The 12807-nt window shown below is 42.7% G+C and overlaps 1 protein-coding gene across 3 annotated transcripts in view; it reads left to right on the top strand.

Moving 5' to 3' along the window:
- The first annotated feature begins 334 nt into the window (after positions 1-334).
- Positions 335-12807, top strand: part of RTN4 (reticulon 4) — a 48102-nt gene continuing 35629 nt past the window's right edge. The window contains exon 1 of one of the 3 annotated variants that reach the window (XM_040611382.1): positions 335-922. In XM_040611382.1, coding sequence (XP_040467316.1) covers positions 466-922 — 457 coding nt within the window. In that variant the 5' untranslated portion in view covers positions 335-465. The remainder of the gene's footprint in view (positions 923-12807) is intronic. The other 2 variants (XM_040611384.1, XM_040611385.1) reach the window with 2 other exon arrangements.

The following is a 12807-nucleotide window of genomic DNA, read 5'->3' as shown; positions in this document are numbered from 1 at the left end:
CCCCGCCCCGTCCCGCAGGGGGCGCCGCGGCCCCGCCCCCGCCGCGGGGCGCCCGTCCGGCGCGCAGGTGGGAGTGGGCCCGGCCTCGGCCCCGCGGGCCGCTCCCGCCCCAGCCGCGCTCTGCGCGCTGAACTTTACCCGACTTCTCCCTCCGCGCCCGGCCAGCCCTCGCGCCCCACCCCAACACTGCATATGCATAAGGCAGCCGCACCCAGCGCCGCGCCTCATTGGCGCGCCCGCGCCCCTCTCCCGTTCCTACTGGCTGAGGGCGCCGTCGCTCAGCGGCGCGGCGGGCGGGGCGTTGCAGGCGGCCGCGCCTCACCCCCGCCCACGGCGGTGACTCACCAGGGCGTGGAGTCTGGGTCCCGCAGCGGCGGCGGCAGCGCAGCTCACGCCCTCCCCCCGCAGCCGGCACAGGCACAGCCCCAGCGCCGCACACTCATTGTTCCGCCAGCTCCAGACACCATGGACGAGCTGGACCAGTCACCCCTGGTCTCCTCCTCCTCCTCCGGGCCAGTGCGGCCGCAGCAGCCCCAGTTTAACTACCAGTTCGTGCTCGACGACGAAAAGGAGGAGGAGGAAGAGGAGGAGGAAGAAGAGGACGAGGACGAAGACTTTGACGAGCAGCTGGAGGTGATGGAGAGGAAGCCCGCCACAGCTCCCGCCGCAGCCCTGCAGGAGCGGCCGCCGCAGCTGCTGGACCTCGGCGGCCCCGCCGAGCCGCCCCGCCCCGCCGCTCCGGAGCCACCGCAGCCTGACTGGAGCCCCCTGGGAGCCGTCTCCTCCTCCTCCTCCGCCGCCACCACGCCGTCCCCCGCGCAGGAGCAGCCCTCGGCCCCCCCCCGGCCCGCTCAGCCCCAGCCGCCTAAGTCCGAGCCCGCCGCCGCGCCCCGGAGAAGAGGGTCCTCCTCCGGCTCGGCTGGTAAGTACCTCCGCCCCAGGGCCGGGGAGGGCGGCCGTCCTCGCAAGCCGGGCGCCTCCGCCCGAATCGCTCCCGTTCTCACTCCCCGCTGCACCGCCGGGAGGTTCCCTTTGTCTGCCGGCCCGCGGCCGCCTCTTGCAGCATCGCTCCCTCCCCTTAGCCGCGCCCCGCGGCCCCGCTCCCCGCCGCCCCGTCGCAGCTCATGCGGGAAAAAGGGCTCCCCCTCCCCCCCCTTTTTTTTTTTTAATTTCATCTCTTTCCCTCCCCTCTCCTCTGTGTTATGCTAATGGCGGGAGGGGGGGAGCGCCGCCTCGCACATGGGCCTCCCGGGGGCGAGGCCGCCGCCGCCTGGCAACGGCCGCGTCGCGGGGCAGCGCCTGAGGTAGCGGCCGCTGCTTCCCCTGGCGCGAAACCTGCCCGCGGCGGCGGCAGCAGCTTCCCCGACCCCCTGGCGCGTCGTCCCGGGCAGGCGGCGCCCGTGGCGCGGCTCCGGGCGTGGGGGCGACGGGCGGCCCTGCGGCGGCTGGGGGAGCGTGAGGGGGGGAGGGAGACAGCTGCTTTTAGTGTTACTCATTTTAAGCAAGTCACCTCGCTGGGAGGGGCAAGGAGAGGAGTCGGGGAGCAGCGCGCCCTCCTGCCTGAGCCCGCCTCACGGAGGCCGGGAGCCGGGCGGAAGGTGAGGGGATGGGCGTCTCTGCGGGCCTGGCGCGGGCGGCAGGCCTTGGGCCGGCGGGCCGGTGTGGGGAGCGCTGCTCTCCGGCTGCAGACAATGAATCGTAAGGCCCAAAAGGGAGCGTAAACTAGTGAGGTGCGTATGGAAGCACAAAAGGCGTAGAGGCTGCCGTAGGTGTGGCAGGAAAATAACCAGCCTCCGGCCCTGCAGATGCCTGCTGGGTGGCTGCAGGTAGCCACAGCTGCCAGCCGGGGCTGCTCGGAGGGGGTCGCCCCTGCGGGCCGGGGTCCTCCGGAGTGCAGAGCTGCCGTAGTGGAGGGCGTGTCACACCACCCCGCCCCCAACAATTGCTGGTGCTGCTGCCAGACCCCTTCTTGCAAGGTCTGATAGCTGACCCGGCATGACTAATGTGTTGCATGGGGATTGTGATTGTGCCTTGGCTCTGCTTTTGCTTAGTCCAGAATACAAGAGCTAACTCGAGACTATTAAAACAGCGAAAATGAGCAAATCGAAGCGCCTTATCATCGTGATGGTGCATTCTTGTCTTCATTGTGCTGTTGTCATATTGCTATGTTGTATAGGTTTTAAAAGATGCAGGATTTCAGTACTAATTTGATGTCATGGTATGAGTGGGCATGATTCTCAAGACTTACTCTAGAAAAGCATCTGGAACAATAACAAAAAAGGCCTGTTGTTAAACCTGAATTCAGTTTTGTTGGGGGGCAGTTTCACGATGCATTTTATTTGCATATGCGATAGGACTTTGTGGTCAGTTGTGCTCTTGTCTTTCATGAAGCCTACTTTTTTTTTTGTTCTTATGGTGGCTCTCTCTATAGCAGTATGCTGAGGAGAATCCCCGCCCCAGTCTGGAGGACAGATGATGACAAAAGCTCGCAAAGGACTTAAGAGGAGGGATCCTATATGATGGGTTAACAGATTTTTTTTTTTTGAGGCACGTTCTTTGAATGGAGCTCTGGAAGGTGTGACTGGAACAAAACAGAATGGAAGGAATAGGATCAACCAAATCTTGCTGTTGCTTTGAAAAGTAGGGATAAAATTGTGATTTCTAGAGCTGACTTTTTTTTTCTACTCTCTGACCCCTGAAGTGTAAGGCAAAAAGCACAGTAATTCTTATTAGAGACCTATCTGTGTGAGAACTGGATAGTGTAGCTGAGATGGTGTTGAAGAGTGACTTCAATTCATCAGTGATGATTAATTTAGAGCTCTGACTGGAGTCTCTGGGAGGCCTGGTTTCCCAAGACAATGTGTTGTAACACATAATGCCCGTCTAACGATGGGTTGGAATATTGGAGGCAATGTCTTAAGTACTTGAAACTACTAGAACAAATTATTTTGACAAAAGCATTGTCTAGTTACGCCACCAACGCCTTGGTCCTCTCATGACAGGAATACTTGGTTTCAAGTTGTCAAGTATCTATTTAAACATCAAATATTTTTTAGTTTTAACACCAGCTGCTAGATGCAGAACTCTCTCAATCAAAATATTTAAGTTGGGCTCAAACTAATTCACTTTTAGTTTTGCTGTGGAATTGGCAAAATCAATTTGATGCCCACAATTTGTGGCAGAGTGGCTGCGGTACGGATAGTCACGTGGCTGGGATGGTTCCCTCTCTTCTGGAGTGTTACGGTTTCATTCACTTTCTGCTCTGTTTGTTGAGTTTAAAATACAACACAAGAGTTGGAGTTCATATTCTAGAAAACCTGAAAATATTCCATTCTCTTCATACTTAAAATCTAAGGCTTTGATTTAGTGAGAATTTGAAGCAAATAACTTTGAAATTCTATCTCCAAGAGAAGAAGAAAGCAGTATTGCCTATAGCCAGTATGCAAAGAATAGTAGGGATTATTTTATTTGCAACAGTAGGCCATGGTGCTGGTTTTTGTCAGTGTAACGATAGAGGAAACGTCTGGACGACTTGATGGCCCATTAAAATACATTATTTAATATACCTGAACGTGTTTTAAGCAGTTTATCTTTGTAATTTCTGTTGGTTATGTACTTAGGAGTATTCAGTATTATTGTTGTAAGAGACTGTCGCATAACTGTATCTAACCCAAGTCTCTGGCTGTGTATCAGCAGCCTATCCTCTTAAGAGCTAATACAAATATTTGCTGGAGAAGAAAACAAGGACTAAAGTAAAACTTATGCTCCCCTGCATGCTTTCTGTTTTTTTGCTATGTACAGTTATGTGGGTAGCAAAACCTGCAGTTCTTCTTGAGAGATTACTACTAAGATGTTACGATTACCTAAATTTGTATGCAGTGCAAAGAAGAGTAAATTTGAGGTAGTGTTACATGGTAAAAGTAATGCGCTTTTTTTTTTTTCTTTGCTAGCTGTCCAAAGTAAGATTAACCAGTAAATGATGAGAAGATAACGCCTGCCATCTTTAAAGCCCTAAATCCTAGCAGTACTAGATCCCGCTTTTAAAGGAAGGTCACGTATCACTTTCCTGGAAGAAACTACTGTGTTTTGAAGTTAAAACTACACTTACAAGTAACCCATCTACTAAATACACCAGACTGCCCACAGACCAGCATCCAAAGTGAATAAATACATTTCCTTGTGTGTCAGTTGCCTGCAACTCGGCCACGGTTCAATACATACGCAAATGTTTATTAATTAATCTTGTTTTTCCATTTAGTTTTATAGGGCCTGGTTTTAATTCATCAGCATTGAGGAGGGAGGTTTCATGAACAGATTGTTTATGTGCCAGACTGTCAAGCAGAGGTCAGCAGGGATGCCCCAAGCTGTACCAGGAGCATGCAAGCTGCTCCGTATTAAGAGTTCACCCTCAGTAGGTGGTGATTATACAGACTGATCTATGCACACTTCTGCTTACTCTTAGAGACTGTACCTTTTATCCTGCAGTAGGAAGATGCGGATCCTGTAGTGTGCATTTTATACAAATTCTGAAGCAGCATATATGCTTCTCAGGTTTTTTTATTCTTTTAAGGACGGAATGCAGCACAACTTGCAAAAAATATAGCTGTCCTTGAATACTGCCACTGGTGACTTTGATTTATTAAAATATATTCCCACTGATCTTCAGTGATATTCAGTGTTTCCTTGAGGTGCAAGACCTTTTCTCTGCCCAAGTGTAGTCAGTAAAGCTGTAACGGACATGGTTATGACCTAGGTATATCAAAGGTAGACTGTGATTTTTTTTTTTTTTATTTCTATTACATAGTTTCCGTTATAGTGACATATAAGGAGGAGAGTAACCAGCAATTTGACTGGTATAGTGAAGCTAGTAACTTCATTTTCATATTTCATGTTCTCATCTAGGTGAGTTGGCTCACCTAGAGATGGCTATTTGTTTGGTTTTTATTTGTTTGGTTTTTATTTGTTTGGTTTTTATTTGTTTGGTTTTTATTTGTTTGGTTTTTATTTGTTTGGTTTTTATTTGTTTGGTTTTTATTTGTTTGGTTTTTATTTGTTTGGTTTTTATTTGTTTGGTTTTTATTTGTTTGGTTTTTATTTGTTTGGTTTTTATTTGTTTGGTTTTTATTTGTTTGGTTTTTATTTGTTTGGTTTTTATTTGTTTGGTTTTTATTTGTTTGGTTTTTATTTGTTTGGTTTTTATTTGTTTGGTTTTTATTTGTTTGGTTTTTATTTGTTTGGTGTCATGTGCGTGTGCAATGTCTAGCACAGTGGGGCCTGCTTTTGTATTTCAGCTGGTGTAAGAGTTTCTAAAGCCAAACATCTATCTATTCTGTTAGCCAGAAGTATGTGCAAGGTTAGTCCAGCCAAGTTTGATAGTATATTTGCTTTGGTGTATATCTTTGACTTGCTTTCCAGGAAAAACCACACAGCTTCCACCTACCATATAATGATGTAGCCCTCAGGGAAGTTTTGAATTGCATTGGGAGTTTTCCTCTTGGCGATGAAATCCTACAAACCACAAGTTAGGAGACAGTGAAGAACTACTATTTGTTTGCCCTTTTTTCCCTTCCTTCCTATCTGTACTTAAGGAAGTTTGTGGCATGTCTACACAATTTTGTCCATTCTGTTGCATCACCACCTGGTGAGCACTGAATTTCTTATCTTACAGATAGCTGCTAACAAGTTGAGGACAAAGTTTAAGTCTCCTGGTCAGTGGTTCTCTCCTGCTGACAAGTACAATGTCGCTAGGAAAGCGTCAAGTTCTTTTGCAACAGCTGATCTGCAGATGGGTTAGAAATGTGTGGCGGTTGGAATAGAAAGGCCTAAGGTCAAGAGACTCAAACTTGGCAGCTCATGAGGAGAGAAATAAGCTGTGGTTGTTGGCATTCAGCATGGTGAAAAGACAATCTTAAACGTAGATCAGTGACTGGAAAAACGTGGTTTCTAAGTGGCTTGCAGATGCATCTTCTGTTATTTCAGTAATTTGTGATGCATTTTTCTAGTGTAACTTTCTGGTTGATGTATCGTGAGGATGTTTGCTTTGCTTTTCCTCCTTCTTCTTCCAGTGCTCAGGATGGGGAAGATGAGGATTTTGGAGAGCACTCGGTGTGGGAGCCTGGCTACTTAGCAGAAGGCATATAGGCATCATTCTTCCAACCCTGGAGATTGATTTTTCCATCCTGTTAGAATTCTGTGGGGGCTTTGCTGCTTGCCACCTGATTTTGAGGGAGGTTACTGGCTTTGACTGCCTGTTTAAAAGTCCATTTTGCCACACCCAGCTGCTTGGTGACTCTTACTAGATCAGTCTGGATTTGTGAGCTAGGAAGGTGTTAGAATAACAAAGGACAGTTAACCCACAAATTGAGGCATGTCTTGGTGTCCTTGAGTTATGTTTCTTTGTTTTCTGTTAATACTTTGAATGAATTGAGCTGGCATGTTACTATAGTAACTATGAAACTCGCATGCAAAAAATCAGAAATGTATGGTTGTCCTTTGGGTTCTAGATACTGTACAAGCAAGGAAATAGTTCTTGATCTTTTGCTGGCTAGAAAATGTAAAGCAGCGTATAGTTTACAGATGAGTTGTCCTGAGATACTCAGAAATGCTTATGCATGAAGTAGGAGGAAAATGGTGTAACTATCAAGCTGCATTAGAAATGAAAGAAAAAAAGCTATTTGTACCTGGTAAAAAATAGTAAAGTGTGAGACCCATTCTGAGTAGAATAGTTGAGTGTGTTTTCATGTGGCTTTTTTTGTTTGTTTCTTCTTTTGTGATCTAAAATAGAAATTACTCCTGCTATGCTTTGAAAACACTGCATAGCGTTTTCCAGTTTTTAAGACAGTTTTTAGGGAAGCACAGTACAACTAGCACTGACATCACTGGACTACAGCAATATGACATAAGTTTGGTGGATAGCTTTTTTTAAATTGGTTTTTCCATCAATGAGAAGTATTACAATAAAAATAATGGGGTTACTAATATTCCCAAAATCTGAGAAAATCAAATTATCTCAGTAGAATGTTTTTATCTTTCAAATGGAAATAATCAATCTGCTGCTAACTGTAGCTGTCAAAACAAAGATTTTAAGTTACAGATGTTTTTAAATTATTGCTGTTACCTTTACCTGTGGTTTTTAATGGGTTTGTCTCCTTTATTACTTTCTGAGGTATGAAGAATACTTCTGTGCCCCCTCCTCTGACATGTAGAAGTGTTAGGAATACCAGTGTGACCCTCCCTGGTTTTGCTGGAAGGCTTGCTTTGTGTCTTCAGCATGTACTGTGAACTTCTGCTTACAGCTTTTTAATGAACGCAGTAATCATGTCATCAACTTCATCGGCTCTGAAGAATATGTTAATTAAGATGTCTTTAAATAAGACAAGACTGAGATAAATATAAACTTTTCTGTTGTCAATTAAAAGTGTTTGAGTTTATTGGATGCTTTTGGTCTAATGTCAAAATTTTAGTACTTAAGCAGTTGTTACTGGTTTGTGTCTTCTTTTTTTTTTTAACTCTGCTGTTCCCTCTTTTCTGACAGAAGGTGAAATTCCTTAATGCCTATCCTTCTCTGTCCTTTGTGTTTCATAAGGAAATGAATGCCAAGTAAAACAGATGAAAGAGCATGTGTGAGGCCTTCAAAAGCAGGTTGTAGCTGCAGAACTGAAAGGCACAAGCAAGATCTGGAGGAAGTAGCAAAATGTATGTGGTAGTGGTGGAAGAAAAGTTGCTGCTTTTCTTCATCTTCAGCTTGAGAAATGCTGTTCCTGGGGCAAGGGCATGAATTTTCAGTGTTTTAAGCCCACATTTTCTTTAAAAGATCACATAATCAGATAAGAAAATAAGTTTTCTGGTGTATGTGGATTGTGTCTAAGTGACAAAAACCTGAAGTGGATAGCTAAAACCTGTATTGGTCAAAATCTTACTGCAGCCCAGGAAGTGCAGTGCTGCTTGATACCGGGTCATCTTTATTGATGAGGAGGACATCAGGACAGTGTGTGCAATCTTCCCACTCCCTTATTCATTTCATGTAAAGATAGTCTTATACAAATGCTAGTGGTATAATGAATCCTCTAATGAATGTCCGTGTTCCCTCTTTTGACCTGAAGATATCTTATGCATTGATTTGTTTTTATTTTGCAGACTGTAAGCTCTTATATCAGAGGCTTGTCACACAAGGTAATGTCTTGGGAATAGATGCTAAAAGAAATCTTGCAGCATCTGTTCTCCATTCTTTAAAGATTAATTGAGCTAATAAATATATTCTTCTGCAATGATAAAGTTGCTAATCTAAATACTGCTTAATTTGTTTAATTATGGGGAAAGCAGGGAAAAATTCCATCTGTACAAATCGGTGAAAGGGAATCTTATGATTGGTTTAATCTGTAAAATTAAATTGGATAATGTCTGCATAATGATAGGATTTGCATGGCTCTTTAGACCTCATGCCTTTGATTAAGTTCTGGGGTAATTATTGTATTTTTCTGCTTTATGGCACTGCCAGAACTCAGATTTCTGTTTATTTCAAAATGTGGTTAAAGAGTCTGGGTCTTAAGGAAGAGTTAATTTAGTTTTTAGAGGAATTACATGGTATTTTTTTGGTTACAAATATTGCCAAAGACAGAATACATATCTTTGAAGCCATGTCTAGCTGGACAGGTGTTTGCAGTTGGCTAGATTGTTTCCTTCTGCTTCTTTCTCTTTAATTAAATATATTAAAATAATCTAAATTGGTGACTGTAAACGCTGGATCTGTGAATGTTCGCATCTGAGATTGTTCTAAATTCATTCCAAGCTTTGCTAGTAAATGTATTTGTGATTTAAATGTAGTTGTGATTGTGAAATGGATATTTCCAGCCATCAGGTGGGCTGTGAACAGTTGTAGTTGATTATTGTGTCCACCTGACTTTAATAAAGTGAGTTATTTACCCACCACCTGATGCTGACTCTAAAAGAAGGCAGAATTTATGTGATGAGGTCAGTTGATAAATTAGGGGGAGAAGGCACAGTTAATCTATGTGGCGTTTCTTGTCCTGCGTGTCACTTAATTGTCTGTGAGCTTAGTTTATGCTCAGAAGCCAAATGGTTTATCTTCATTCTTCAGAGGATTTAATTTTACTCATGATGAGCCACTGGATTGCTGGTCTGTCATAGGTATGTGCATCCTATTCCTGAGAATTCCCTGTTCTCTTGCCGTACTTACAAGAGTAACGAAAAGTTTCTTTGGAGCTGACCTGTGTGACTTGTTTACTTTTAATAACAAAACATGGCATGCAAAATTCTGCCCCTGCTCTGAGGAGATACAGCGACACCCATATGGATGAGGGACTTTTAATAGGAAGTGGCATTATAGAACCATCTTCTGAAATGCTGCTTGGGTCCTGTCCATAGCGTTATTGATCAAAATGTTTGTTTGGAAGAGTGAGGTGAGGCTGGCAGTTACGTGTCAGAAGTATTTAGTGGCCCTTTAAAAACATCCTTGTGGTGGGTATTTATTTTGGTGATTTGGGAATTGTAACAGAAAGAATTGCAACAGAGCCAGAGTTGACATATCTTCCTTGTCCATCTGTTCTGGCTTTGGTTGGCAGTTGGGTGCTGCAGGGGAAGTGGGTGGGTCTTTCTTTCTTCTCACTCTGTTAGCTGATCAAAGGAAGATGAAATGGCATATACCTTAGTGCTGCCATTGTATGATGCAGAGTATCTTCATTGCTGGGCCACTTGCCTCAAGTGTAATTTTTCCAAAAAAGGAAAAGTTGTTGCAAGTTGGGCCATATAAATAATATTGAAAAAAAACCCCCACAAAACCTTACTTAAACCAGTTTGGCTATAGGTTTCTGCTTAGAGAGTAAGAAAATACTTGCTTCTTTCTGGAGACTTGTTTTTCCCTGAACAGAATATTTAAAGCAGCAAGCATTGTTTGAAATGCTTGTTTGGGGTTGGTTTTCTTTATCTCAAATAACATTAACTGAGAACTCTCCTGTGCAGTTTGGTGGAACTCACTCTGCAAGGGATGTGTAAAACCACTTCGCAGTAATTTCCATGAAGACCTGAGGTGACCTACAGCTGCCCCTGTTAATAATCAAAACTCCTGGATCCTTTTGTGATCCTAGGTGTGATACCCTCAAGATGCTAAAAATGGAGCTCCTTTTTTCACTTAATCTTCAGCAGTCTCCATCTTCTGTAGCAGCTTGTATACTTTCCTCAAAGATTTCAAAGTAGTTTACAAGCAGGGTTTCCTAAACTGGAAACTTCTCTTTATAAACGTGCATGTATAGCTAAAAGGAGCCAGATGAGAAAACCTCATTATTTGCTGTGGCTTTGCAGCCTGATCTAACGATGTGAAAGGATGCTATTAATAGTTAGTGTTCTTAACCTTGAATGGCTTAAATATTTGGTGAAATACTGAATTTAGAACAATTGCATCATATCATTATATGATTTCAATGGAGTTTGTGTAGGCAGCAGCTTTTCTCAGGAAATTCTTGTAAAGTTACGTGCCCTTGTTTCCTGCTACAGTAGGAAATTAGGCATCCAAGAACTTAACATTCCTTGAAATAAATTAATTTAACTTTTAAATGACCACGTGTGTCATCTGACATTTCATGCCAAGACTTAACAACTTGCTTGTATATAATTTGACATCAACACATGCAGGATAAAAACCCCATGGCAGTTCCTCCCTGTGGTTATGAAGTGTGAGGGTACTGCATGGGTCTGAAAAAGCCTTTTGAGGTGTTTGTAGTTCTTTAGTAAAAGTGTAAAACTTCACGGTACTACATACGTGTTTGTTGCTTAGATACTAGTTTGAGATTAGAAATGCTGCTTGGGGCAGCCTTCATTATGGGCAAATTACAAAATTCTTCAACCCACCCAGTTGTTACCTGCCCTGGAGGGATTGCCACAAATGTAACTTTTACACTGCTGTGAGTCATGTCACAGATGCCATTCGTTTGAGTGTTAATTTTCCCCTGTTTTCTTTCATTGTTAAGTATTTGGCAATACTAAATGTTAACAAGAGAGGCCCTTCGCAATCAGTGTCCCATTGTGGTAGCTCCTGTAAAACAAAAGCAGTTCCTGTGTTGTGTGTTAGGCATTTTGCTAATTTTCTAAATGTGAAATAGCTTTCTAAAGGTGAAGTAGCTTCTTAAAAACTGTATTCTTGCCAACTGTTTTTTTCTCTTTTGTTTTAAGAATAGCATACGTTCTCCAGCAAACTAATCCAGGAAATGTTTTTTATTTTCTGAATATCGAAATTGCCATCTAGCAGCCTAATATAGTCTCCTACCAAACCTAAACTGTGCATCAAGATTAAGTTTACTTGGTGTTTATATGTAGAAAATAAAATATTTTAGTTTGGTTTTTTTAATGCTGAGCTCACACATTAAAAAATAAGGTAGGTTTATTAATATGATACTCTATCACAGACCTGCTGCAGATGCTTAGAAGGAGTCACATGAGAGAGCAGCTGGACCAAAAATCCAGCAATGGGGTGTAGAACACATTCTTGCTGAGTTATTTTCTATGACTAGACTTAAGTCCTCTGCTTTCTGTTTGCAAGTGTGTTTTGGGGGGAAGAAGGGGGGTAAAAAAAAGGCGCTTTTTTTTTTTTAATAAATTGCTTTTCTTGGAATTGTCAGTTTGCTAGTTTTTAGTTTTAAGCATTCTTCTCTTTTTCTCTGGAAACCTTTGCCACTAACTTTACTTTCTCTTTCTTAGTTGTCCAAAAAATCTCTCTCCATTTATTTCTCTGCTTTTTATCCAAAATAGTTTTATGCTGGTAATATCAGTATCTTGCAACACCATCAGTTAGTGGGCAATTGGCAAAAACTAAAATGAGAGTTTAAAATGATATCTCTTTGTTGTAATGGTGCCAGCTGATTTTTAAACAAAAAAACTTTGAGATCTATTTCTTATTAGTGGAACTTACATTTTAGCTGAAACCATAATACAAAGCTTTAAAGTATGAAAGGTCATGCTAATGAAAGGAGAAGGTACAGGGTTGCTTGTGGGTGGATTTTTTTTTCTTTTGAGGGAATTCTTATGTTGTGAAAGCCAAGGTAAAATTTGCAGAATGGTTTTGGCTAAAAGTAGGAATGAGATCAGAATGAATCACTTTGTGCTTCACTTTGTTTTGTTGTTTCATAAATGCTATTCATTTCACATTAGGGGAATATGGTTGTATATGTGGCTTGAAAAAAAAAAAAAAAAAGGCCAGGCGAGTATGTGCTAGTGAGCAAAATTGTTAACTTTCTCTCTTTAGGCAAACAGCAGTCATGCGATTACTGATTTGGTGATGTGTGGGTGTATATGTTTGAATATACTACTAGTATTTTACTGAATGGTGTAAAATCACCTGAGCAAGGTTGAGTTGGTCTATAAAGTTCTTTCTAAAACCCACCAATTGGACTACTTCAGTAACTAATATGATAGTAATGCCATTCACAAATAGGTCATCTGCCTTTATTGTAATGGTAATGCTGAGGGTAAGTTACTAACCTGCACCATTATGGATTTTTGACAGATAAAATTTGGAGTAAAGACTTTTCTCCTGGAGATTTAGTGTTCATTTTGAGGTCTTATTCTATATTTCATGAAACAAAATCTGTCTTCTGATGGAAACATGAATTGAGCAGTTCATCTTACTGATTTTTTTTTGGTTATGATTCATAAAATCCGAAGACTGCTTTGTTTAGATTTCTTTGTATCTTTGGGTGAAGCTTTGCTGTAACAAAGGCCTGCTTCATGGATCAAGAAAGGAGTTTTGAATATGTACCTTGAAAATAATCTTCCTTAGAGCTTGGTCTATTCTGATTT

This window comes from Falco naumanni, chromosome 12, assembly GCF_017639655.2.
Source record: "Falco naumanni isolate bFalNau1 chromosome 12, bFalNau1.pat, whole genome shotgun sequence".
In the NCBI taxonomy this organism is placed as follows: Eukaryota; Metazoa; Chordata; class Aves; order Falconiformes; family Falconidae; genus Falco; species Falco naumanni.
The sequence above is the reverse complement of the archived record's forward strand: the minus strand, read 5'-3'. Positions and strand labels throughout refer to the sequence as shown.